This window comes from Arvicanthis niloticus, chromosome 6 (assembly GCF_011762505.2).
Source record: "Arvicanthis niloticus isolate mArvNil1 chromosome 6, mArvNil1.pat.X, whole genome shotgun sequence".
Lineage (NCBI taxonomy): Eukaryota > Metazoa > Chordata > Mammalia > Rodentia > Muridae > Arvicanthis > Arvicanthis niloticus.
Window position 1 is genome coordinate 41,603,516 of NC_047663.1, and position 26,579 is coordinate 41,630,094.

The window sequence follows — 26,579 nt, forward strand, 5'->3', positions numbered from 1 at the left end:
AAACCCAAAAAACTAAGAATCAGGGCAATGGGTCCTGATCCTAACTTGAGTAAGTTCCTTCTACTGTTTGTGTGCAGTGTAAGCTATGAAGGTGTGGAGTGGGACCAATGTACTTCATGCTTGATTTTAAAATCTAAGTAAGACAGATTATCACATGGTCATGCACCCAGAGGGGTAAATTCTCCACACAACCAGAATTCAAACTAAACATTTTCCTAGGATACTTTGACCTTCTCCATGTGCCAATTACACACTGAAATCAAGCATGGCTAACAGCCCAGAGGGCAGCCAGCTCCATGAAGCAGCCAGCTCCATGAAGCACCCAGAACCAAGCCTGCTCTCCCCTGAACTTCCAGAGGCTAACTGTTCTTCAAGGTTAATCTGAGCAGAGCACTTTGTGGTTGTGAACAATATGACCAGGACCCCCTTCATCTCCAATTCTTGTTTCCATACAAACATGACTTCAGTGCTTTTACATTCTTCTCAGTACTGTGCATTTCCAAATTCCAAGATAATCAGGTGATTTAATAACCAGGCAACTGTTGAGTTAAAAAATTTTAAACCTTCCATAGATGGAGTCAAGAGTGCAGATCAGCTTGTTCTGCGTTCTGGGTCCTAGGGAACTAGCTATCCACAAGGTAAAATAGACCAGGAACAGAACTGACCACACGATAAATTGGATAAGGTTTGATTCTATGAGATATTTCCTCATGACCGGTTCTTGAACCTGTCAGGGAAGCTGAACACTGGACAGGTGCTTTCTAGATACTTAATCATGATTTCCCCCTCGTCTCCCTGGGTTGCGGTTTTTCCCTTTAAAAAGCTCTTCCTCTTCTCTAAGGGGGTCATACTTCATTGCTTGCCTCTGTGTAGGACAGGCTAGAAGTGCGATCTCAACGTGTTGATATCAAATATACCTCTTGTTAATTGCATCAAGTTCGGTGTCTTGCAGTTATTGGGGTGGCCATGAATTCCCGTGGGTTTGAGAGGGAGTTTCTCCCTTCCTGGTGGGCCTTACACTGTTACTTGATTAAATCAATTTCCGTACATTTAAGAATAAATTAGATATCTTTTCTCCCTTTGTCTCCATCAACCCCTTTTGCCCCCTCCCCCCACACTAAACATCTCTCATGTGGAACGGCAATAAACAAAAAGAATACACTAGATTTTTAATGGTCAAGTAAACTCAAGGAGCCAGGAGTGGTAGGTAGCTCTTAACTATAATCCCAGCACTTGGGAGGCACAAGCAGGTAGATCTTTGTTTCAGGCTAGCAGGGTTACATAGTGAGGCACTGTCCCAAGAAAACAAATTAAGCAAACCAGAAAGTGTTCAAGGGGCTTGGGAGATGGCTGAATGGGCAAAGTGCTTTCCCCTGTAATCATGAGGACCATGGTTCAGATCCCCAGAATCCACATGTCTGGTGGGTACAGAGACCTGCCTGTAATGCAAGTTCTCAGACGTGGGATCTCCCTAAGAAAGCTGGGTGGCTAGATGAGCAAAATTGGCTTAGTCTGGGCTCAAACTTGAGACCCTGCTTTAATAATGAAGTAGAAAGCAATTGGGGAAAGACAGGTGAAGTCACCTTAGGCCTCTTTATACACACACACTGACACACACCCTTACATACTTACATGCACACACATTACACATGAGAAAAAAACCAAAAAACTGATCACCAAAGAAAAATCCAGAAAGACTGTTCTGTGGCGTGTAAATGTCATGTAAAATCCTAAGTTCAGTGCACATGAAGTCTTGCTGGAATGCACTCACACGTATTTGCTCACCTTGTGCCTACAGGGTCTTCATTCTACACAGTGTTCTGTAGTGCAAGTTTGATGTTTGTTCTTTGTGCCTTTTACAGAAAGAGTTTGCAACCCATAAGTTAAACTACATGCACATTCATACCATTCTAACAATAAGCTCTGGGCTATTTGATTATAAAACACAAATGGAAACTATAAATAGAAAAAAGTTCAGAGAAAATTTGTTCTTGCAGAATCTGAATTTTTCAATATGTAAAGATAATTCTGAAAATGCTGCTTTGTGTATATACAGCTGACATTCAGCTTTCAAACCTAGGGGGAACACCGTCAGAGTTGGACAATTTACAATTGTTTGCCAGAGAAAAGAAAAAAATCTATAGTGCAAACACTCTCCTAGAAGGCATGGCTAAGAATCATAGTGGCTCTGTGAAGTTAGGCAGTAGTCTTAATGGTGGCATAATCTCTAAACACAGTAAGGTGGCCATACTTTATGAACCCCGAAACTGGGATAAGCAGACTGAGGAGTGTGTGTCAGGGGGGAAGACACTGGTTTCTGAAACAATCTCAGACACACCATTGTGATACCTACAAATCAGACAGAGATGTTCAGCTCTGAGGGCCAACCATATTAACAGACACTTGTTCTTGCCGAGGGTAATTTTAGCAGAGTAAACAAGAAAAGGCCAGCAAGATTGCTCAGTGGTGTAAAGGACCTTGTCACATAAACCTGATGACTTTAGTCAAATCCTGGGAAGTGAGCCTGGAACCCATATAAAAAACAGAAGGCTAGTAAGATAGTTCAGCAATTGAAGACACTTGTTGGCTGAGCTCAAACCCTGAGGCACACATGGTGGAAACAGAATCAACTCTAGCAGAGTCTGTTGACTTCCACACACACACACTGAAGCCCACCCACCAGTATTTTTTTAAGTGGAAGGAGAGGCTGAAGAGGTGGCCCAGTGGTTAAGAGCATTTACTGAGCTTCATCTGACTGAGCTTGGATCCCAGTATACACATAAGGGGCTTACTACCACCTGTAACTCCAGCTCCAAGGAATCCAGTGAGTCTCCTCTGGCCTCCATGGGACCAGAACACATATGGTACATGCATGCATGCACAATTTATTTTTAAGTGGAAGGAGAGCACTGAGTCCAGAGTTTTCCTTTGACTTCCACATGCATAACATGGCCTAAGGATGCCCCCAATACATTTACACATAATAGAAAACAAATTTTAAAAATTAAGTCAAGAAATAACTGCAACCTTATTAGTGTTAAATAATAACCCTTAGGGTTGCTTTTTTTTTTTTTTTTTTTTTTTTTTTTTTTAAGGAATGAGTTACTGAGGCTAAATATGTTGGTACATGCCTATAATTTCAGCACTTGGAAGGTAGATACAGGAGGATCTTGAATTTGAGACCAGCCATACATCAAAGTTGAAAACAGCATAGGGTGTATAGCAAATAACAAACCCCCAAAAATGAAAATGAACTTTTAAAAAGTGAACTAGGTTTTGAATCTGGAGCTCAAGGAGTTTGGAAAATCAGCTTTCCAAGTCAACTTCCCCAAATGCAGACTGTTAAAAATGAAAATGTTAAGAATAAGCATGATAATAGAACTAGGCTATCTATTGGTCTGTCTGTCTGTCTATCTGTCTATCCTGAGTTCAGGGCCTTATACATGTTCTACCACTAAGCCATCTACACACATTTTTAACATTTGCACAATTACCTCTGTAAGTTCTCCCTTTGCAGATTCGACCAAGACTGTATCAAAAATATTTTTTTTCAGAAAGTTACAAGGGTAGTATGAATTCTAACCTGGCAAGTATTACAAGAATCCATATGTAGGCATTCCCTGATGTCATCTGGAACCCTCCACAGACCTGTGCTCTCTTGAGCATTCACTGGAGCAGCTTATGCAGCTCACCCATACACTGCCTGGTTTAGTGTACGGGTGAGCTAAACCCCTGAGAAATTTTTATAGTAATGATTTACATGCTTTCATATTGGAAAATGCATTGTAAGCACTAGTTAGAAACAAGTAGTCTGGAGAGGAGTTAAAAGTAGAAAGGACATTATGTGGGTTATACACAAATATTATATATACATATAGCACACACATATAGGCACGCACACACTCAGCTTTGGTATTCATGCAAGGTCTTGGAAGCAACCACCTAAAGACACAGACAAACAACTGTACATTTTAAAGAGGCACAATTCAAAGGGGGGCAACAAAGTGAATCTTACTTGCATTCTAAGGGCACATTCAGAAGTTTTATGCTATGCACTTACCTGTTTCTTCCCAGCTGCTCAATATTGCACCACCCTCCTGCAGGCCAGGATGCGTCTCATTTCACTTAGGACTGGAAACTCAGTGCATTCTCCTTTGGTGCCTTCCAGTCAGCTGATGTGCAAACGTGCATAAGAAGATGGCCATAATCCCTCTACTTTCATCTTGTAGGTCACTTCAGAATGGTTATGTGTTCCCCAAATGCCTAACACCACAGCCCACTCTTACTCTGGTATTCACTTTCACCTACAACATGGGAAATCTTCTGGTCAAATGTGTAAGATCACCCCTCCGCCCACCCCCAACTACTAAGGGAGAGGATGTTTTCTGTGATTAAGACATAGGACAATAATCTTTCAGAGTGACTTCTTTAAAAAAAAAAAAAAACCCTTATTATGCATTAAAACATCATAACAAATAGCCTCAAACCTGTCCACTTATGAGACGATGCTACTGGTATCCAGTGAGAAGTTTTCCTTTAATCCTTTAGTTATTAACTCTCTCATTTTTCTGAGTATTCTTAGAGCTTGCATTTTTAGAGCACACTGTCAAAGCCAGAAGCCTCTTACTGTACGTTCCCATACTAACTAGTTCTTAAAGTGTAACACAAAGGGACAACCTACACAGCCGCAGCCCATGAGGAAGGCTGTGTCGGGACTGCCGCTCACACTACCACTCAGCTGACAGACACAGGAGGCCATCCAGGCTTCACAATGTAAGTCAGACATCAACAAAGACAAATGGGGCCACTATCCTCTCCGACTTTGTGTGAACCAAAGATACTTATCGTAAAGTGAAAAGATTAGCCAGGCACGGTGGCACTTGCCTTTAAGACTTTAATCCTAGCACTCAGAGAGGTGCATCTATAAATTCTAAGCCTCCCTGGTCAACAAAGGGAGTTCAAGGCCAGTCAAAGTACATAGGTAAGACCCTGTCTTAAAAACCCCAAAACAAACAGAAAACAAGATTGAGAAAAAAGTTTAAATATTGAACCTAGCACTTGCCACACCCACCCACCCCATCCTTTAAGAAGGGTTTCTCTGAACTAAAACTCAAGAGATCTGCCTCTGCCTCCTGAGTGCTGGGATTAAAGGCGTGCGCCACTGTGCCTGGCCACTTTCCACTTCTCCATAAGTTGCTTTCTTTCCTGTTTCTCACAAACACAGCAATCTATTAGGCATATTTATTTGAAACAATATTTTAGTCAAAACAAAGAGAGATGTGGAAGGAAAGAAATAGCTGTCTTTTAAAAGTGCATAGCTGAGATCAATTTATTTGGTACACGGGAAATTCTCAGAAAACAATCAAAATTAAGGGCTCAAAGATGGCTCAGCAGGGAAAGGCATCTGTTTACCAAGCCCGATGCTCTGAGTTCTATTACCAAGACCCACACTGTGCCAGGGAACTGACCCCTCTAACTTGTCTCTGGGCTCCACACACGGGCCACAGCACACACAGGCCCATGTACACACAGATATACAAAATAAAGACACATGTGATAAAAAAATAAGGAAAATAAAAAATGAGGTGTCGCCATGTTTAATTTTCTTTTTCTTCAAATATAGAATGAAAATGGGAAGACGAAGGAGAGGGGAACAAGCAGGTGGACAGGTCTGTAGACGAAGGAGAGGGAACAAGCAGGTGGACAGGTCTGTAGTTGGCTAAGTCGTTACTGTTGCTCGGGAAGGGACGAGTTGGCGGAGGGAGGAGCAGATGCCGTGTAAGCACCAGGAGCACCGCAGGCAGAGCACTGCAGGCCTCTCCGAGAGCACACCCACAGCCCTCTAAGACCTACACACATCCTTCAACTTCCTTCCTACCAAATAGCACTTTTTTGTATAAAAAAAATAATGTCTAAACTAAGAAAAGTAGAAACTAGAGGAGCAGACTTACATCTGGACACAGATATTTACCTCAGAAGACAAAAAAATCTCAAGATCACAGTATACAGCAGTTATTTATTTAAATACTTGAAAAGGTCAATGATGGAAAAAATAGGTTTATTGTGAGAGTTTATATTCATTAGATTTATTTTACCATTAAAAAAGTGTTGCCTCTAGGTTATCCTGGCCAGATATAGAACACTTCATGACACATGCAGCTACGGCAATATACTACACAGACATGGCCATTATAGGACGGTTTTCACTTCAGGTGAGATTCAGCAGTGGTCAGGGTGGCTTCTTTATTATAACTAAAAACATTGATAATATACAAATAGTTTTCCCCATTTGATTGAAAGGGCTATAAAATTCACACTCTGACAAAGAAGCAATGTGGTGACAGAAAAACTCCGCTACCTGCTCCTGCCTCAGGTCCTCAGCCACAACGTTCTAGGTTTTATGATGGCTTTGATGCCGGCCTACCATAAGTGACGGAAACAGAGTGGTTTTGGAAAGCTGACTTTGACTCCTGTGTAATCTTAAAAAAAAAGAAGAGAAACAGCTATAGAAGCCAAAGGATCGTTCTGAGTCACCTTGAAATAAATACGTGATGCCTGAGTAAACACAATCTCTGGGTGACTGAAACCTAGCAGGGTGAGCCAAGTGAATACTAGAACACTACTGTAGAAATGTCTGCAAACACCATTTCTAGAAGTCAGTTCGGGAGACCATATCTTGCTTGGATATGTACATTATTTACAAAATATTCCCTTTTGGCCTTTGAAATTTAGCCACTTATATTTGGCTACTAAGATGTTTTCTTTCCACATGCCAGCCAATACTGCAGTCATTACTATGAGTAAAATACTCTTATGCATGAATTACAAATATTTATAAAGTAACTCTGCATATATAAATATCTCAATATTTCTAGCAGAATTTAAAGCATTCAGGATGTACATAAAAGTATGTGTTTTGGTAGGCCGGTCCTTTTTCTTAATCATCGCTGTTTCAATAGTGCTTTGTACATAGCAAAGCCCACAACTGCAAAGACAGTAGCACCGAAGCTTGCTCGAAGCCAGAATGTTGAGCTCTTGAGGTCAGCTTGTGTCACATGCCTGCAGTCAGAAAATAGAATTAATATTTAAAACATTATTAGTAGGAAAAAGTTACAGTACTTATCTAACTGTCTATCTGGGGGAAGTATTAGCACACTTGTCAGGCTAATTGCATACAGTAATGCTTACCCCAAACACTGACCAATATGGCTATACACACAATATAGACATCGGTAAAGACAAATGTCTTTACAATTAGCTACTACTTGGAAGTTAACACCTAAAATTTTATATATTTTTGACACATGGGAAATGAAGTCAGATAAATCAGTTGAATACTTTTCAATATTACCATTGTCCTTTAAAATGAGAATTAGGCTGGAGCCTCCCATTTTCAGGGTCACATTCATTGTGTGTAAGAAAGACAAGTCTTCTGTCCTCAGGAATCAAAAGCTATCTTGTAAGCAGTTAATTGACAAGTGACAATACTGTCTCAAGAGCAATGAAATTTACTCCCTCTAAAACATTCCAAGGAGGAAGAGAAGATTGACCAGTTTGCATTAGTTTGGTTACTGCTAATTAAAGAGAAAAAACCCAAAACTAAACCAAACAAACCTTGATGTTAGTCAGACAAGCAGTGATAATGACAGCAAATGAAGGGCATGATGTAATGTGATGCACCAAAAGGTAAGGGCACAAAAGAAGCCATATTATGCACGACAAGATCAGGAATAGCCTGTGCCACAAACTGAGTTTGTGAGCATGTTCAGTTAATAACACTGCTAAGCACCCTCAGGCGTCTCGAGTATGACAGCTCACCATGAACAGGACAGAGTTTAAAGCAATGGTCTGAACACTGTATTTAAGTGCCAGTAAAGAGAGTTAGGCTGGGCTTTCAGGTAAGCGGACACAGCAGAGATGCTATGAGAATGTCCAGAATTAAGAGCTCAGTTTAGACAGTCTTGGCTACTTTACAATTAGGCAGATTTGAAGCAAGAGTCAGATCATTAATAGAAGACACTGTCACACACAAAGGAATTAAGAGCCAAGAGTTCAAATCGTACATAACTACTTAGTCTTAATCATAGCTATATAATTTTGGATTAGTTCTCACAAATGCAGTCTGTTCTTCCCTAGAAACCACTACAACACAAGCCCGTGCTCCATGCTCCTCACCACAGGCAAACAGCACATCACTCCACAGCTCATCCTCACCCCAGGTCTCTTTTCCCAGTTATGTTTTACACAGCAAAGTGATATCACAGGTTCATTCTACATTCTAAGTTAGTTCCTCTAGCAGGCATTGTTTTTACTTTTTAAAAGGTTAGGGAAGAGAATATTTAGATCTCAGTTTTTTTCTAGCTGGGAAGATTCTAACAAGGCCAGCCCATTGGTGGTGGGAAATGTTACCTGTCATCAAGAAAAAGCTGACCATGAGATGACTCCATGAAGATGGAATCTTCTACAGAGCTGACGGCGTGCACCTGGTGAGTAATACTGCCTTCGTCGTCTGCTAACAGCATGGCACCCCACTCAGCTACCCGGGCTTTTAACCTTTCATACACATGCACACAGTTGGCAGTGCAGAGCAGAGCTCACAAAAGAACAGGACTCAAAATAACATCTTTCAATTAAACACCCTACATATATTTTGGGCTGCTTTTCGATCATATTGAATCTTATGCTTTCTATATTTGAAATATATGTATTACATAGATAACTGCTGAGTTAAAAAACAATCTCTAAGTACTCGTAAAACAGTCATACACTGAACAAGGAGACCGAAGCTGCTACATGCATCTCCCATATAACTCCAGGAGGCTGGTCTTAGTATACACGAGACACTAAAAAAAAAAATCCTTCAAACCTGACAATCACAGTAGTCACTCAAATGAGGTTAACAATCACTAGTCATGAAGTTTATGTACTTAGAATTTCAGAATGCTGAAAAATAAAAGTTTCGAAAGAAACTTTTCATGAAGAAAAAAATGACTCCAACTGTTCTAACAGTTTGCTGTTAGATCATCAAGAATCCAGACTGAGATGAACAGTTTGCATTTCTAATAGGCAAAGAGATGACTTAAAGCAGTGGTTCTCAACTTGGGGCTGTGGCCCTGTAGGGGCTGTCGAATGATCCTTTCACAGGGGTCAACCAAGACCATCAGAAAACACAGATATTTACACTATAATTTATAACAGCAGCAAAATATCAATTATGAAGTAGCAATGAAAATACTTCTGTTGGTAGAGGTCACCACGACATGAGGAACTGTATTAAAGGGTCACAGAATTAGGAACACTGAGAACTACTGACTTAAAGTAACATCACAGGCTGAGAGTGTATTAGCCTTTTGCTTCAACTTTGAGTGCTTATGACAGGCAATACTGGGGGATAACCTAGGGCCTCGCACGTCCCATCACTAAGCTACATCTCTAGGTCTATGTATTTTATTTTGAGGCAGGGATCTGTGGTGTGCCTTGAGTCTATCTATGATCCTCCCACTTCTGCCTCCCAGGGCTGGAATTACGGTCAGGAGTCACTGTGTCCAGACAGCTTGTTTTTGTTTATTTTTTCCCTTTTTCTTCAATGTACAGGGAGAAAGCAATGAGCATTAAAGCTAGCCATAGTCACACCAGCGTCTGTCACAATTAGTTCTCTCAGCAGTCCTTAAATGAGTGTGTGCTTCACAAAGTTCCCTTTGTTGCTGCTGTTTTTGAGCTCTTAGATTTTAAGTATGCTGCCACAGCCAGCTTCCTTTCTGTTATGTCTGTTGTTGTATTTTTAAATATTTTAGTAGACTTTGTAACGTGTTTTGTCTGTCTGTATGCATGCCTGTCACCCTTAGAGATCAGAAGGAAAATGTAAGGATATTGGATCTCCTGGATCTAGAGTTACAGATGGTTGTGAACTATCGCATGGGTGTTGGGAATCAACAAGTGCTTCTAACCACTGTGCTGTGACTCCAGCTCACCTCTCACTTTCAGTATTACTTTAATTAGAATTCCCTGCAACTTCTTAGAAAAGAATTTGACGTTTTAATTTTTATTCCTTTTATCTTTCCATTTATCCTTTTTTAAAAAATTGGATATTTTATTTACATTTCAGATGTTATCCCCTTACCCCATTTCCCCCTCCCAGAAACCCCCATCCTATCCCCCCTCCTTCTGTTTCTATGAAGATGTGTCCCCACTCCCACATCTCCACCCTCAAATTCCCCTACACTGGACGTCCAGCCTTCATGGGACCAAGGACCTCCTTCAGTCTTCTCTCTATCTACTCCATTGGGAACCCCTTGATCAGTTCAATGGTTTATCCTTTCTAACCTTAACTCATAGGAAACAAATGCACTAATGCAGTGGTATTCTAACTTTACAACTCCATTTACATATCTCAGGGAGGAATTTTTAAGAAAGTACTCATAGATAACTGTAACATATGAGCTATTAGGGCACAGAAGTATTATCTATAGCTTTTCTTTTTTTCAAATTACATATATCAAGTTGAAAACTATTACAGAAGGTTACCAAAACTATAATCAAATTCTGCTTCTATATATGCTATTAAAAAAGGTTTCTGGACCTCCTTGCTTCATTTCTCTAAGTGTTTCTATCCAGCATTTCCTACATTTATGTCTAATAATAATAATGTGTATGTGTGTTGTCAGAAAATCAAAGTTTGGCTTTATATATAGAAACCTTGCTTTGAAAGAGATCAAGAGACTTTAGAAAGGGAGAAAGAATATAACCAAATTATACTGTATGAAAACTTAAAAAGATGATTAAAAATCACTAAGTAGCACAGGTGACTGAAAGAAAAGAATACCTAAAGGACAGATTAACTCTAGCACTCTCCGATACAGAAATACTATCATATAAAGCAGTTGTCAAATCAGAATAGGTAATAAATAAGAATTCTGGCTAGTCCAAGCCAATAAACAAGCTCATTCCTATGTACTTAGTTCATTGCTTTCAGATTCAAAAAAGTATTTAAATATTAAAATAATTTCAAATGGTGTTTTTCCCCAGCAACAAAATTTACACTGTTGGAAATGAAAGCAGAGCTAAGATGACCTGACTACAAGTGCATTTCCTTCTAGTGTGGGTGATCAGTGGGAATGAACCCACAGGCCCCTGCGTTTGAATGCTTGGCTTGGGAAGTGGCACTATTAGGAAGTATGGCCTTGTTAGATGAAGTGTGTCACCATGGAGGTGGGAATCTGAGGTCTCATATATGCTCAAGCACAGCCAGTATGACAAAATCTGCTGTCCTCAGATCAAGATACAGAACTCTCAGCTCTTCCAACAGCAAGTATGTCTGTATGATGCCATACTTCCCACCATGATGATAATGGGCTAAACTGTAAGCCAGCCCCAAATTAAATGTTTTTCTTTATCAGAGTTGCCTTGGTCATGGTGTCTCTTCACAGTGATAAAACGCTAACTATGACAGAAGCTGGCACTAGGAGTGCAGCATCGCTGTGATAGGTGTGACCATGCTTTTGTTTAGAGAAATGTGGACTCTGGGACACTGATTTAGGAGTGCAGTGGAATGCTTTGAGCACTGCTTAATGGGCCATCCTAGGAGAAGCGTAAGACAGTGGTGCTGAGGATGATTTGAACTGTGGGAACCTGGTTCAAGAGATTTCAGAGGTGAAGAATTTTACTGATGCCTAGAGAGCATTTTTGTGATATTTTGGTGAAGACTGCCTGAGGCTAACATGAAGAGATTTAGATTAACTACATTAACAAAAGAAATCTCAAAATAGCCTAGTGTAGACTCTGCTGTGGTTACTACTGCCCACTCTTATGAAAAGTGCTTTGCCAGGCAGTGGTGGCACATGACTTTAATCCCAGCACTTGGGAGGCAGAGGCAGGCAGATTTCTGAGTTCGAGGCCAGCCTGGTCTAAAGAGTGACTTCCAGGACAGCCAGGGCTACACAGAGAAACTCTGTCTTGAAAAACAAACAAAAATTACTAAAAAACCCACCAAAAAACAAACAAACAAGTGTTTTGATGAAAAAAAAAAAAAAACAAACAAGCTAAGCAAGGAAAAATACAAACTATGAAAAGTGTCACCAAAAGTGAGAGGAACTAAATCATAGGATTCAAGGAGATAAACAGATGGAGAAATGAAATAAAGGGAGTGGTGACTCGAGGAAGACCACACCCAGCTAAGCATCCGTAGTGTGAAGAGGAACTAAAGACAGAGAGCTGCTAGAGTCAGGTGTATAGGGCACTCCTTACTGCAGAGGATCAGGAGACAGAGGCATGCAGATCTCAGGTTCAAAGTCAGACCCAGCAAGTTCCAGGACAGCCAAGCCTAGGCAGTGAAGGAAACCATTGAAAACAGAAAGTTGGTGTAGATTTAATTGAGTGACGGTGCCATGTTCCAGCCCCAGCAAGCAGCAAAATTTGGCAGCTTCAGACATGTGGTTCTTCTGGCTTTAGAGTCAAGGATAGAAAGAAAGGGGTTATGAAATCTCCCGCCATGACTAAGGAAAGTCACTGAGGCCAGACATGTGGCTGGGGTATCCATGAATGGAGGCCGAGAGAGGCCACTGTGTGAGGCTGTGAAGGTGAAGCCTGGATTGCCATAGAGACCCCCAAGAGGTCAGAGATGCAGAGCTGTGGGATACCTGCTGAGGAAAGTTGTTACCAGGGAGTGGAACCAACCCTAGAGAAGGAAATGTGTTGCAGTCAACAAAGCTGAAAGGAGCTGGAGATCTGAAGAGCACTTGGACATCTGACATGGAGACGCAGAGTTTAGAGTTTGCCTGCTGGCTATCGGGTTTTGTTTTGCTCCAGTGAGGAAATACTGGATACCTTCCCTACATTTTCAAATGGTACTGTATGTCCTATGCCATTGTATGTTGGAAGTAGGTGATCTGATGTTTGACTTTGATTTTATAGGGTATTAAATTTAACAAATTGCATGAATCTCAGAAGAGGCTTTGAACTTTGTTGAGACTGTGACAGACTATGGGGACTTTTGAAGTAGGACTAAATTCATTTTGCACTATGTTATGGCTTCAAGTATATAGGGGGCAGGGAGTGGAACATAGTGGTTTGAATAAAATTGTTCCCTCCCCACTCCCAATTCTATAGAACAGAACAGAACAGATTCATGTGTTTTAATTCTTGGCTAACAGGGACTAGCATACTAGAAGGTGTGGCTTTGTTGGAGGAGGTGAACTTCAAGGTTTCATATATGCTCAAGTTTGGCCAATGTGACAGTCTCCTTCTGTTGCCTTTCTATCCAGATGGAGAACTCTCAGCTTCTCCAGCCCCATGTCTGCCTGCTCACTGCCACGATTCCCTCCACAATAATGGACTAAACCTCTGAAATTGTAAGCCAACTCCAATTAAATCGTTTTCTTTTTTGTTTGTTTTTTCTTTTTTTATTGGATATTATATTTACATTTCAGATTTTATCCCCTTACCCTATTCCCCCCACCACCCAGGACCCTCCTATCCCATCCCTCTCCTCCTCCTTCTATGAGGATGTGCCCTCACCTACCCCCCCACTCCCAATAAGAGTTGCTATGCTCATGATGTCTCTTCATAGCAAGAAAACCCTAACTAAGACAAAACTATGAAACTGTTCAGATATGAAATGTATGTTTGTATGTAGCCCTTGCTGTCTTGGAATTCACAGTTTCTCCTGTCTCTACCTCTGGAGTGCTAGGTTAAAATCATGCTTGCTTTCTTGCACATGTGCATGCGCCCCTGTGCCCCACTGTCTTTAAATCAAACAATTAGTGGGAAGTGGGAAGTCTCCTCGGGGAATGAGGCGCACCTAAAAGTCCTTCAATGACTTTTAATGAAGTACCTGTTTTTTTTTTTTTTCTGCTTGTATTAACAATATTAAGATATGCTTAGCATGGCAACCAATACTGTCAACGTCTGAGAAAACCAAAGTCTCCACTCTCCTCTCGACACCCAAATACTTTTCCTTGGATGAATGGTAAACTGTGAAGTGAAGAACAGAGACAGTGTCCTCCCGTAGTGTCCTCCTTTTCTGCTGTATTTGTGTGTGACAGGTTCTTAAATTTGTGGTAATCTCTTGCCTCAGCAGTACACCAGGCTTGGTCTGCCTCCATTTTCAAGGGACTTTACCTTAAAACTAAGACTATAAAATGGTGACTTATACACATACTTTGTTCTGATAATTTCTAAAGTCTTTAATGCATATTTGTCAATTACCAGAACATTTCACATCAAATTTTGTTTTCTGGTGGGTTTTTGTTTGTTGAGACAAGGTGTGTAGCCCTGGCTATCCTGGAAGCCTGGATCAGGCTGGCCTAGAACTCAGAGATCCATTTGCCTCTGCCTGGAATGCTGGAACTAAAGGCGTGCACCACCACAGAGTCTCTTTCTAGTCCATTAGAACGAATTCTGTGGTACAAGCTTGTTTCAAATGCATAATAATTCTCCTGCCTCAGACATTGTTTTCCTCCTCAGAAGTCAGTGATGAGTGCTGACACTATTGTTAAATTCCTTCCCACTTTAACAGGTGTGACACAAAGGGCTCACTTGTTAGAGGGTCTCAGTGTAGAGCAAGCACATCAATTTAATCTATCTCCAAACTATCTCACCTAGAACCTGACCAAATCAAACTATGTGCAAAAATTGTCACCAATGCCACAGAGAATGACTCAGTCTGCTATGATAACAGCTTCCAGGATAGATATTGAAATGGGTAGTTTGTAATTACTGTAAGCCAAGGTAGACTCACCAAGAATAAGATATCAAACAGATGTCACTTCCTATTTAATAGATAAAACAATCCATCGGTATGTCAGGAGAATGTGACAAAAATTATACTCTGATTTAAAAAAAAAAAACAAACCTTTCCTAAAACTCCTGATGGCTAAGAAGATACAGTGTGTACCTGGTAATAATATATAAAGTATACTAGATAATAATATGTAATATATATTAGGTAACATACAATATACACTAGGTGGTAATATATAATGTATATTAGATAATAATAAATATATTTTATTATTATTTTTTTGAGCTAGGTTCTCAGGATGAAGTTTAGTAATGCCTTAAACTTACTGTGTAAACCAGGCTGGCCTTGAACTGGAGATCCTCCTGCTCAGCCTACCTGAGTGCTGGGTGTGCCACCACACTCAGCTTAATGATACAACAGTTTTTAAACTTTATTACTTATCGTTTTGTTTTATTTTTTGAGATAGGTTCTCAAATAGCCCAGGCTATTTATATAAGCCAATTCCTGATCCTCCTACCTCAGCCTCTCAAGTGCTGGGATTACAGATGTGTCCTCCACACCTGGATCAAGTATTATTTTTTGCCAACTGAATTTTACATCTATCATCAGCAGAGTTTCCTATGACTTGTCCACTTTCTTTCCAATATATTTATCAGTAACTTGAAAACTAAAACACATCTAATATATGCAATTTGCAAATAACAAAATGATTGTTATATAATGGGATAAATTATAAAAATAATGTTTGAATGACTGAGCTAGAACAAATGGATTAAAAAGAATGACATTTAATAAAGAGATATATGTACCTAAATTTCCATTTAAAATGTCAGCTAAAATATTAAAAACACAATTAGAGAGGAAGGGACATTTGCTCTAATAGTGCTTCTTATGAAGAAAGGCTCCAATTTTGATTAGCCCCAGTTAATAACACATGTCATGTACTAGCTGGGTGCTGAACATGTGCCGGCTAGTTCTAGACTAGTCAGACAACACCTGCAGCACTGTTCGCCACTCTCTGTGGCACTTGCTAATTTAAGGGGATTTCAGATGGTGACAGTGAGGAATGATGTCACTAAAATCACCTAATTATTCTGCCTGGAGAAGAAAACGTCTGAAGAACTGCTATGTTGATGAGGAACGGTGGTCGGATGCTGTTCTAAAGGACAAAGCTAAAAGTAACAGAGGAAAAGCTACAGGAAAAACATCTTACCTAAAAAATTTAAGAGCAAAAGCAAAACTTCTCTCCAAAACAGAAAGCTGTCAACAAATAGCTACCTCTCAGGAAGGCATACAGAGAGAGTCATTCTCATGGTATTAACCAGATGGATTTCAGAATCTTCTAACTCTTAAGACCTAACACCAGAGCCCCTGGGTTTGTTTGATTTGAACTAGCCTTAAACTTTTGGCAGTCACCATGCAGGGTCTGTCTGGTTACTCCTTTACAAGATGCTCTCAAAAGACAGAGGTAGAACTTTATTACCAGAGGAGCAAGGTAATCCCTTCAAAGCAGTCCTTGAAGAGGCTACATCCTTATTCTGGAGGTGTTACTGGTAAAGCATCACTAAGACATGTAGAGCATGCCTTTAAAACCCTTGGCAAACAGTCAGCATCTCATAGGCTCAGCTCCTATATTGGTGGTGGCCACACACCAGATTATTTAATCCAGTTAAAGAGTCTAGCCAGGATATAGATGTAGCTAAAGTATTCAAGGAAGGGCCAAGGAGCTGAATAGTTTTAAACTAAATGTATTACAAGCTTGATCATATGTTGAATCAAGCCTAGCTCTTAACTCTATTTAGATGATTTAAAAAAACAAATTCATCCTTAGGCATATACAAATTTGGCATAAAATATAAACTAATATTACATAGGTTTTATTTTGGTTTTTGTTTTTTTGTTTTGTTTTTCGAGACAGGGTTTCTCTGTGTAGCCCTGGCTGTCCTGGAACTCACTCTGTAGACCAGACTGGCCTCGAACTCAGAAATCCACCTGCCTCTGCCTCCCAAGTACTGGGATTAAAGGCGTGCGTCACCACCCGGCTGATACATAGGTTTTAAATTTTTAAAAATTTTAAAAAGTAGCATGGTAAGAAGAATAATAAAAGTTCATTGCTTTGATAGAATAAATGTGTCCCTTCCCCATTTCATTTTTAAAGAATACATGACTTTCTAGGGCTATGTCATAGCTTAGCTCACTAAGAATGACTTCAGTATGCAATCTGCTTATTTGGAATAAATAGGGTTAATAAATTTGAGGAGGAGGGCTCAGAACCAGCACAGCTCTTTTTTCTCTTCCATCTCTCAAGACCTTTAAAGCTGATGATCAGTCTTGTTTCTAGAAGCCATGTTCTTTCAAGTAAACATTCCAGATACTCCCCCCCCCCAATTTCTCAAATTATAAATGGTGTCAAGAAAAGAATATGATTCATATTAGTATGGTTTGCATATGGTATGTCATAGGAACATGAACTAATACAGCACAGTGTTTTGATTTTGGATTGACATGTCTTCTCCTTACTGCAAAAGCCCTCCTAATCTACAACTCACACCCACAAGCTTATAACATCCATGTACATATTATGTCCTAAAACGGAACAGATAACTACTTTCCTAATGAAAAAGACTCAAATCTTGTTCTATAGTTCCCAAAATAGACCTATTAACCAAAAACATTATTAATGATGATTCTCAAACTAAACATTGCCACCACATTGAGACTTTCAGTGGGAGTTAGTGGGGGTCAGTTGGCTTTTGCCTTTGTAGTGAGTAGCTATATAATAAATAGTTATCCACTTTTTCTTTTGTATTTTAACAGAATGCCTGGTACCCAGTAAATAAAGTTAAGAACCTGTTAAGAACTGCAGTGAAGATTTTGTTCTTTACAGATTGCAGCAAGTCTGAGTTGAGGAAGTTCTGACAGATGCAAAATGTACACCTGTTGCAGGTGCACATACAGCGTAACCGGGCATGGCTGTGAAAACACACAGAAGGACAGGGTTGAGTTCTCACTTATAAATATGGCACAAGCTGAGGGTGCCAACTTAAAAAAGAAGGATTTAGGCATAAGCAACACTGTTTGTAGAAAGGAGAAGGACAGTGTGGGGCATGCTAAAGTTGTGCAGAATTCCACATTTGCTGAAAACACAGTGAGCAGTAACAGCTCTTCCTCCCTCCCTATAGAAAATCTAGGGAATATTAGCTAACACTTTACAAAAATGTTGGAGGGGGGAGTGCAATCATCATTAGATGAGTTTTAGTGGAATACATATGCACAGCAATAGATGGCACCCTCAACTAAATTAATAAAAGTAAAACTTGAGTAAGCCATAGCACCAACTGAAAGGACAGGTTTGCTAGCATTTGAGTAAGCACTCCCTCATCTTCCTCCTCCCTCAGCATACACACATGCCTGAAAACCAGGAAGGAGAAGGGTGACAAACGTACAAAAGCCAACCCTATGAAGATATGAACTGCATCATCTTTAATGCACCAAGCACCCTGGCTCCCAAAGGAAATCAGAGTGCTTTATAAATTTACACTAGAAGAAATGCAGGGCTAATTGCATCAGCTACAGAACAGCAGCTGTAAGTATGACGGATGACACTCTGGCAAGGATGTAAAAATCTACAGTGAGCCAATTGAATCAGTTATGAATTGAAGGACTTTCTGACTCCTTTCTGGTTCAGTGGAGTGTCACTGGTTAGCGCAGGCACATGGGGTAACCCACTTCACCTAAGCCCTGACTAGAATGCAGGGGCCTTCAATGACTGTTCAGTGGTCAAACAAAGCCATCATACCACCCATGAAAAGGTACTGACTGGCGCAAAACACACTGAGAAGAGCACCATTCGATGAATTAATGCCACCACTTCCTGGGACATCCGGTCATTTTCAGAGGCTTCTCAGTCAAAGGACTTGCCTTAGCCTGTGAGTGCTGATGAGACCACAGCACATAGAGGTGTGGTTGTAGCCATTAGCAGTATCCCAAAAGTGTCTAACTCCCAATATGAAGAAAAACAAGAATCAATTTTGAAAATTAATGCTAAAGACATTTCTTTTTCAAACTTGGCTTGTGGTGAGTAATTGTATTTCTGCTACCAAGACACTGCCAGCTGTCATACTGGAATCCATCCGTGATTTTATAAGCTCCATCTGACTCGTCTATATACACATGGCTCCACCCACCAAAGAGGAGAGATGCAAAGTATGCTGAGCAACAGGGAGATGCTTCATGAGAAGTGGTTTGTAGTTGATTACATAGGAAGTCTCCATATATGTACATTTATCATATATACACACACACACACACAAGTTAGCATAGGTGCTGTAGAGACACAGCTCCAGGCACGCCTGCAGCGACCTATGCAGCTGGAGGGGTATTGACACAGCAGGGACGGCACTGAGTTACAGCTAGGCAGGGGGTCTGACCAAGCAGTGCGTTTCTAGATAGTTCTAAATATTAACAGCAACGAAGGAGATTTGGCCACCCTATAAGAAAATGTAAACAAATCCCACAGAATCATAAAGAAAAAGTAACTTACAAAGCAGTTTTTAGAAAGACCCAGATTTTTCTCAAATTCTCTATTCTATCAGTGCTGCCCATGTCTCGGGAGAGGCTGCCTCTGTAATGATCCTCTCTGTAGATAACATACATGAGAGTTTTAAAGCAAAGGTAAAACAAGGGTTTTTAAATCTTATATTAATAGGAATGACTTGTCTTCCAATACAGATAGAAAAGCAAAGATTTGCTTTTTTTTTCCTAAGTATTTAATAGAACACCAGTCAGTATACTATGACTTCAAAAAATCTGTACAATTAACACCTTTTTGGAAAGCATTAGTCTTTGTTTATAATAATGTTTAATTATTATTGTTGTATTTGAGTATTATATTGATTATACGCTAGTTTTCATGAGAAAAATGACTTAAAGACTGACAAGAGAAATAAACAAGAGTACACTCTAAACTCCTGAGAAACGCACTGCCTGAAAAGCTGTTTGTTACAAAATCGAATTTATACAAAAACACTACTTGAGTTGGATGTCCTTAAGATCATGCAGTTTTAAGGCAGTTAGTAAACTATGAAGATAGCCATAGTTATATGCTTGTATATATGCATGTATAGATATAATAAATGTACATGAAATTTATGGCTATAACAATGCAAAATCTTTACACAGTGGACACTGCACTTGTAACTTTTTACAGCACTTTAAAAAAAAAAAGCAAATACTGAATTCAAACATAAAATTTAATCTCAATGTAAATTTATAAAAGACTAGAATTCGGCACACACCAAAGGTCAACTAAACCACAGAAACATTTAAAAATAAAATTGTATTCATATAGAAATGCCTTATAAGCATAAAGCGATATGATGTCAACTTCATTTTATCAGAACAGGATTGCTGTTCAATGCTGGGTGGGAGCTGTGCTTTGTCATACTATTCTGTTAGGACAGCTACAGCTTGCTCAAAAACATACAAGTATTCTGGAAGCACTGCTTCTATCATTTGTGACACTCAAACCAAATGTGCAGTTGTTCAAATTTAGCCCTTCTCATTACAAAGTTTCTTTCTGTTGCTGAACAATTTTTATGTGATAAAGATCCCCCATGGCAAATGGCATGCAATGTTACTATGAACCATGCAACATGAAATGAAGACAGAGCAAGTACTTACGGGTACATGGCCATTGTTGTCAACTTAACAAAGATATCCTTACTGGGTGCATCAGCAGTATTGCAAGTGAAGGCTTGAGGTGGAGGCATTTTGTGTTTCCTGCAGAAATCAGTAGGTGAGATACTATGTTCTTGTTTGACTTCATGCAGGTCTGACTTTGCAGCTACAATTAAGCAGGGAATTCTGCTGTCCATAAAATGTTGCTATGGAATAAAAACATGAAACCAAATATTGATGGCAAATTCAAACATTACTATATAATGATGTAAATGAAAACACTTCCCCAAACAGGCAAAGCAATGACAATTCCAAGTGGAGTAAATGAAGTGAGAAGCAAAGTTTGGTAGTTCTAGGTCAGTCTCCTTTCCCTAGGCATGACCATGCTTTTCTTGTAGGTAACAAAACCCTAGTTCTGAAGAAACACTGTAATTTTTTTAAAAGATTTGTTTATTTTATGCATATGAGTACACTGTAGCTGGCTTCAGACAACAGAAGAGTGCATCAGATCCCATTACAGATGGTTGTGAGCCACCATGTGGTTGCTGGGAATTGAACTCAGGACCTCTGGAAGAACAATCAGTGCTCTTAACCACTGAGCCATCTCTCCAGCCCCAATAACTATAATTTTTAACAGTTAAAGTATGTATCTATTTTCTATAATAAAAAGTACCATTTTCATTATATCACCTCTAATGTCTTATCACATACATTTATATTTATACAACTGCAATTATGCTAGATACAGCATTTAAAAATATAAGGCTGCATCATCTCTGTTCTTCAGAATCTAAACTATCACTTTCAGAGTTTGCTTGGTTTTTTTTTGGTTTTTTGAGACAGGGTTTCTCTGTGTAGTCCTGGCTGTCCTGGAACTCACTCTGTAGACCAGGCTGGCCTTGGAACTCAGAGATCCTCCTGCCTCTGCCTCCCAAGTGCTGGGATTAAAGGCATGCGCCACCACCGCTCGGCTCAGAGTTTGCTTGTTATTTTACTAGATATTTATCTTTTCTAGGAAACTATTATTCAATTGTTAGATGCCTGAATTTTCAGAGAGTTTTTGATATTAAAAACAATGCTACAATAAATATTTTTGTATATAGAGCTTTATCCTCCTATTGACTCTTGTTGATATGTCAAAGTGAATGATATGCCTTGCAAGCCCTTAGTCTATTCCCTTGCTCTGGCTGCCATTCTTTGGGTAACTGGCACTATATATGCTCTATTTTCATTTCCAACAGCCAAGGTCTTCCATTAATGCAAAAGTTCTCAATCAGGAATACACATCAAGTCACGTGTACATAAAAACATGTTACTGCCTATGACTGGGACTCGGTTAGTGTGGAATAAAATTAGGATTTTCCGAGATAGGGTACATAGCTGCATATATAATTTGTTTGTTTTAGATGCATATATTTTGAAAACAACTCTGCAGTCTATTTTCTTGTACTTTCTGACTAGGAAACACCACACTGGAGATCATTTAAACTGTTTATAAAGTTATAATTAGTCATGGGTATAAGAACAAACCTTAAAAATCCTGGCACAGTATTCAAAGGATTTGGGATTGGTGACATCATATACCAGGCATACAACATCACAAAGGGTCTCGGCCTCAGTTAGAAATTCCGACTCTGAGATATCGTGCAGCTTGTAAAAATAAAAAGATAATGGGAAACCAAGAATGGTAATATTTATATAAAATTAACTTGACAAATTTCAAATAAAACATTATGAAAGCATGCACTGTCCAAAACACAAAAAATGATTCACAAAGAATATAAGAATATTAATAGTCAGCAATGTCTGAGTATAAATATTTAACATTACATGAGACAAACAATATTTAATAAAAAACCCACAAAACCCTTAACAGAAGAATAAAATATAACATCATAAAATGTCTAACATTTGTTCAATGTGATTAACTGAGAAACTATTATCTAAGAAAAACAAAGTATGGATTTTTTGTCTTGTTTTCCTTTTTTTAGACAGGGTTTCTCTGTGTAGTCCTAGCTGTGTAGTCCTGGAACTTGATCCGTATTCTACGCTGGCCTCAAACTCACAGAGATCCACCTGCCTCTGCCTCCTAAGTGTGGGAATTAAAGGTGAAAGCCACCACTGCCCAGTTGCATGGATGTTTATTAATACTTAATTGTTAGAAGCTTTCCATAATTTGGTTAGAAATTTTGTCTTATGAGAAAGCAGCTTCCTGAAGTCACAGAGCTAATCAGTTGTGAACCAAGTCTGAATGGAATTCATGGCACCCAAGAAAAGCACAGAACCTTTCTACTGTAACTTACTGATAGTTTTTCCTCTTTTCATATACATTTATATTCCTATACAAAGCACAGAACCTTTCTACTGTAACTTACTGATAGTTTTTCCTCTTTTCATATACATTTATATTCCTATACTTCTCCCTGATGAACATACAAACCTGATTCAGGTTATAGATAAACTACCAAGCACCAGCATTGGTTTCATACTAATTGCTAGCCAATAATAACATTAAAATTTTAAATTAATATTTTGAAGCAACTAGGTTTTTATTTATTAGCATGGAAGGCATATAAGTGTTGCATGTGTGTGAAGGTCAGAGAATAACTCTGTGAAGCTGGTTTTCTCCTTTCATCTTTATGTAGGTTCACAGATCAAGTCAGACATTTAGGTTTTGTGGCAAGTACTGATGCCATTTCAGTAACAGTGACTTTTAAAAAAACCCCAAAAAACAACAACAACAAAAAATACTCAGGAGGCAGACACAGGTGGATCTCTCTGAGCTTGAGGCCAGCCTGGTCTACAAAGTGAGTTCCAGGCCAGCCAAGTTACAAAGTGAGCCCCATATCAAAAGAACAAGAACTAACAGAAAGATGTGTGTACGTTTGTATGTGTGAGACTGTGAACAGCCTGATGTGGGTGCTGGGACTAACTTGAATCCTCTGCAAGAGCAGTACATGTGCTAACTGCTGAGGTATCTCTCTAGCCCTCCAACAATACATTTCTTTTCTTTTAAAATATTTTACCTATATATTTATTTTATGTATATGAGGACACTGTAGCTGTCTTCACACACACCAGAAGAGGGCATTGGGTCCCATTACAGATGGTTGTGAGCCACCATGTGGTTGCTGGGAATTGAACTCAGGACCTCTGGAAGAGTAGCCACTGTTCTTAACCACTAAGCCATCTCTCAGCCCCCTGTCTGGGTTTCTTATTATGAGGTAGCTAACATATAATTAAGTGCACAAACAGATTAATCACACAGAATCAGAAGAATTAACATTCCAAAGAGTAAAGCAAATGAAAAGTAACACACACATACAGCCACTAAATGAAAGCTAGTTTGTTTCAGACTAATTTAACAATGTACCCAATGCTTTAAGTCTTTGTATCACAGATCTTACCAATAAGTATTTCTCTTGTCCATATACATAGACAGTGTTAATTGCATAATAGGACTTATGATCATCACGAATTTTCTTCTGCCTCTAAAAACAAAACCAAAAATCTCAATGTTTATAATAAAATATTAAAGTAACCTCTTTTTATCAGCATACACCTTTGTTCTTGTGTTGGTGTGTTATACATAACATTCATCCCGCTCTATAATGCTATTTATCAGTAAAAACAGGATACTGCTTTTATCTTCTTAGTTCTGAGGGCATTAGACTACAGGTGTGTGTATTTACTTTGCATAAAGTAAAAGCAGTAGCTGAAGAGGAAGTAAAGAGGACTTGTGAGCAGATACTCTGGAGCCATCTGCTGGCAAGTCTTAGTGCAATGTGGTCTCACATGAGAACCATCAGTAAATAGCATGAGTCTTCCTAGTCAAGGCAATAGTCAGAACTAAGTCTCAGCACTCATTTGATACATGAACTTCATGCCACAGCCAGAGTATACAATCTAAACTGTAACAATAGGTATACCTAGGACTTGGAGTCTAAGGTTAGCCTTGGATACACAGTCAGTTTCAGGCCAGCCTGAGGTACTTTCTGAGATTCTGTTTTAACAAAGTACCAACAATCCTGTTAAGTATCTATCTTGCTTCACTGGTGTAATCTTTTGGAAAACAGGTATTTAGGTATTAAATGACTGTGTATCACAACTTCTAATAATTATCTAAAAAAATAATGCCTATGAAACTTTTGAAAACATTACTATAAATGTTTGCTAGAAGAAATTACATTCTGATAGTCCTCACCATTAGGTTTCTTCCGAGGAGAGACTGAAGAACTCCGGTTTTCCCACAGCCTTTCACTCCAATTACATTACATCTGAACACATTTCTCTGAGTCTGTTTTTTCTGCAGGTCAATCTTTTTATCTCTTGTTACTAAGGAGAAAAACAAACAACAGGAACATGTACCACTAAGCTCACTCACCTCCAATCCAGCATCTATAAAGTCGGGTATTGCTTCATCTCATGTTTAGGAAGTGTCTGATTTACAAACTGTGTTGGTGGTGCTCACCTCTAATCCCAGCCCATGGGAGGCAGAGGCAGGTGGGTCTCTGAGTGAGTTCCAGGACAGTCAGAGCTACACAGAGAAACTCTGTCTCAAAAACAAACAAATCAACCCAACCAAACAAAAGCAAACGAAACACAGCTGTGCAATCAGCACAGAAAGGCTCCATGTCTGCCCTTCTTCTGGGGAGTGGGCCAGAGAGAGTTTGAGGCAGGATTTCCTGTCACCTAGACTGGCCTCTACGCTCTACTGGCTGATGATGACCTCATTCTCACTTTCATCACTGGAGCACTGGGAGCAGAACAGAAGCAAAAGCTCTATTTGAAAAATTGCCAAATCATAAGCGAAACAAATACAGACATGGAATAAGATGATCTTGTCTTTGTTCTTTGTAAACTTTGAGGTGATTTCTTTTTCTGGCCTCCGGATAACTTTGTTCACATTTTAAACATTATGTCAGCATGTATTAACTATTATAGTAACAGGTCTCCTTTCCCACATGGATATGGTGCACTGTGACATTCACCTCCTTCACATTGCCCCCTCGTTTCTTTCCCACTCCTACTGATCCCCCTTCTCCTTTTCAACAAGTTTTTCATGTTTGTTTGTTTGTTTGTTTTTAATTTCATGTGCATTGGTGCTTTGCCTGAATGTATATCTGTGTGAGGGTCTCAGATCCCCTGAAACTGGAGTTATATATAGCTGTGAGCTGTCATGTGGGTGCTGGGAATTGAAGCCAGGTCCTCTGGAAGAGTAGACAGTTCTCTTAACCACTGAGCCATCTCTCCAGCCTCCTTTTTGTGCCTTTTTATTAATCCATTAGTTTCTTACAAGAGCATGAGGAGTTATTTACAGGATAGGTATCGCACCACTTACCAGAAGCTATACCAGTGAAGAAAATGTCTCCTTTCCCCGGCAACCATTAACTACCTATACATCCTCGAGTAATGTGAGGCCCTGTAAGCCCCTGAGGTAGATGGTACCAACCATGTACAGTCCTGTATAAATAATCATAGCTATTTTTTTTTAATTAAAAAAATTATTTGTATATGAGTGTTATGCCTGCATATATGTGACTGCCCGGAGCCCATGGAGGTCAGAAGATTATGCTGGATCTCCAGGAACAGTTACACATGGCTGTGAGCTGCTATGTACCCTCTAACATGTGCACTCTAAAAGAACAGCCAGAGATCTTAACTGCAGAGCCATCTGCCCAGCCCCATTTTTGTTTTGATAGCGGGGTCTTATATAACACAGCTGGCCTCCAACTGTTTTTTTTTTTCTTCTGAGAATGACCTTGAACTGTTGCTGGCATTACAGGCATGCACCGCCATTCCCAGTTCATGGAGCACTAGGGATGAGACCCAGTGCCTCATGCACACTAGGCAAACACTCTACCAATTGAGCTACACTCCCTTCCCCCAAAACTCAAGGTAAAAAAACATTCATAGGCATGAGCTGAATAGCACCCATTTGCTTACCTGTAATGGCTGAAGCTTGAGACTCTTGTTCCGTCAGTATGGAATAGCCTAGATATCCCAAATATTCCAGGCAACGTTGCACATCTAAGTAGGTTGTTAGCCTAAAACCAGGAAGTTACAAGGCTTATGTCCTAATGAACTTTCACAGAAAAAAATTCCAATAACTCAAAAAAATAAACAAACAATCAAAAAAAAATCCTACCCACTAGATCAGATA

General features: G+C 39.5%; 1 protein-coding gene across 6 annotated transcripts in view; it reads right to left on the minus strand.

Annotated features, from left to right (window-relative positions):
• Nucleotides 1–5,996: 5,996 nt before the first annotated feature.
• Rhot1 (ras homolog family member T1) overlaps nucleotides 5,997–26,579 on the minus strand; it is a 67,683-nt gene continuing 47,100 nt past the window's right edge. The window contains exons 14-22 of one of the 6 annotated variants that reach the window (XM_076936197.1): nucleotides 26,363–26,463; nucleotides 24,621–24,751; nucleotides 23,824–23,907; nucleotides 21,947–22,066; nucleotides 20,420–20,622; nucleotides 19,281–19,376; nucleotides 17,588–17,710; nucleotides 8,410–8,553; nucleotides 6,819–7,059 (exon numbers count right to left, since the gene is read on the minus strand). In XM_076936197.1, coding sequence (XP_076792312.1) covers nucleotides 6,942–7,059; nucleotides 8,410–8,553; nucleotides 17,588–17,710; nucleotides 19,281–19,376; nucleotides 20,420–20,622; nucleotides 21,947–22,066; nucleotides 23,824–23,907; nucleotides 24,621–24,751; nucleotides 26,363–26,463 — 1,120 coding nt within the window. In that variant the 3' untranslated portion in view covers nucleotides 6,819–6,941. Of the gene's footprint in view, nucleotides 7,060–8,409; nucleotides 8,554–17,587; nucleotides 17,711–19,280; nucleotides 19,377–20,419; nucleotides 20,623–21,946; nucleotides 22,067–23,823; nucleotides 23,908–24,620; nucleotides 24,752–26,362; nucleotides 26,464–26,579 lie in introns of all 6 variants that reach the window. The other 5 variants (XM_034504894.1, XM_076936198.1, XM_034504896.1 and 2 more) reach the window with 5 other exon arrangements.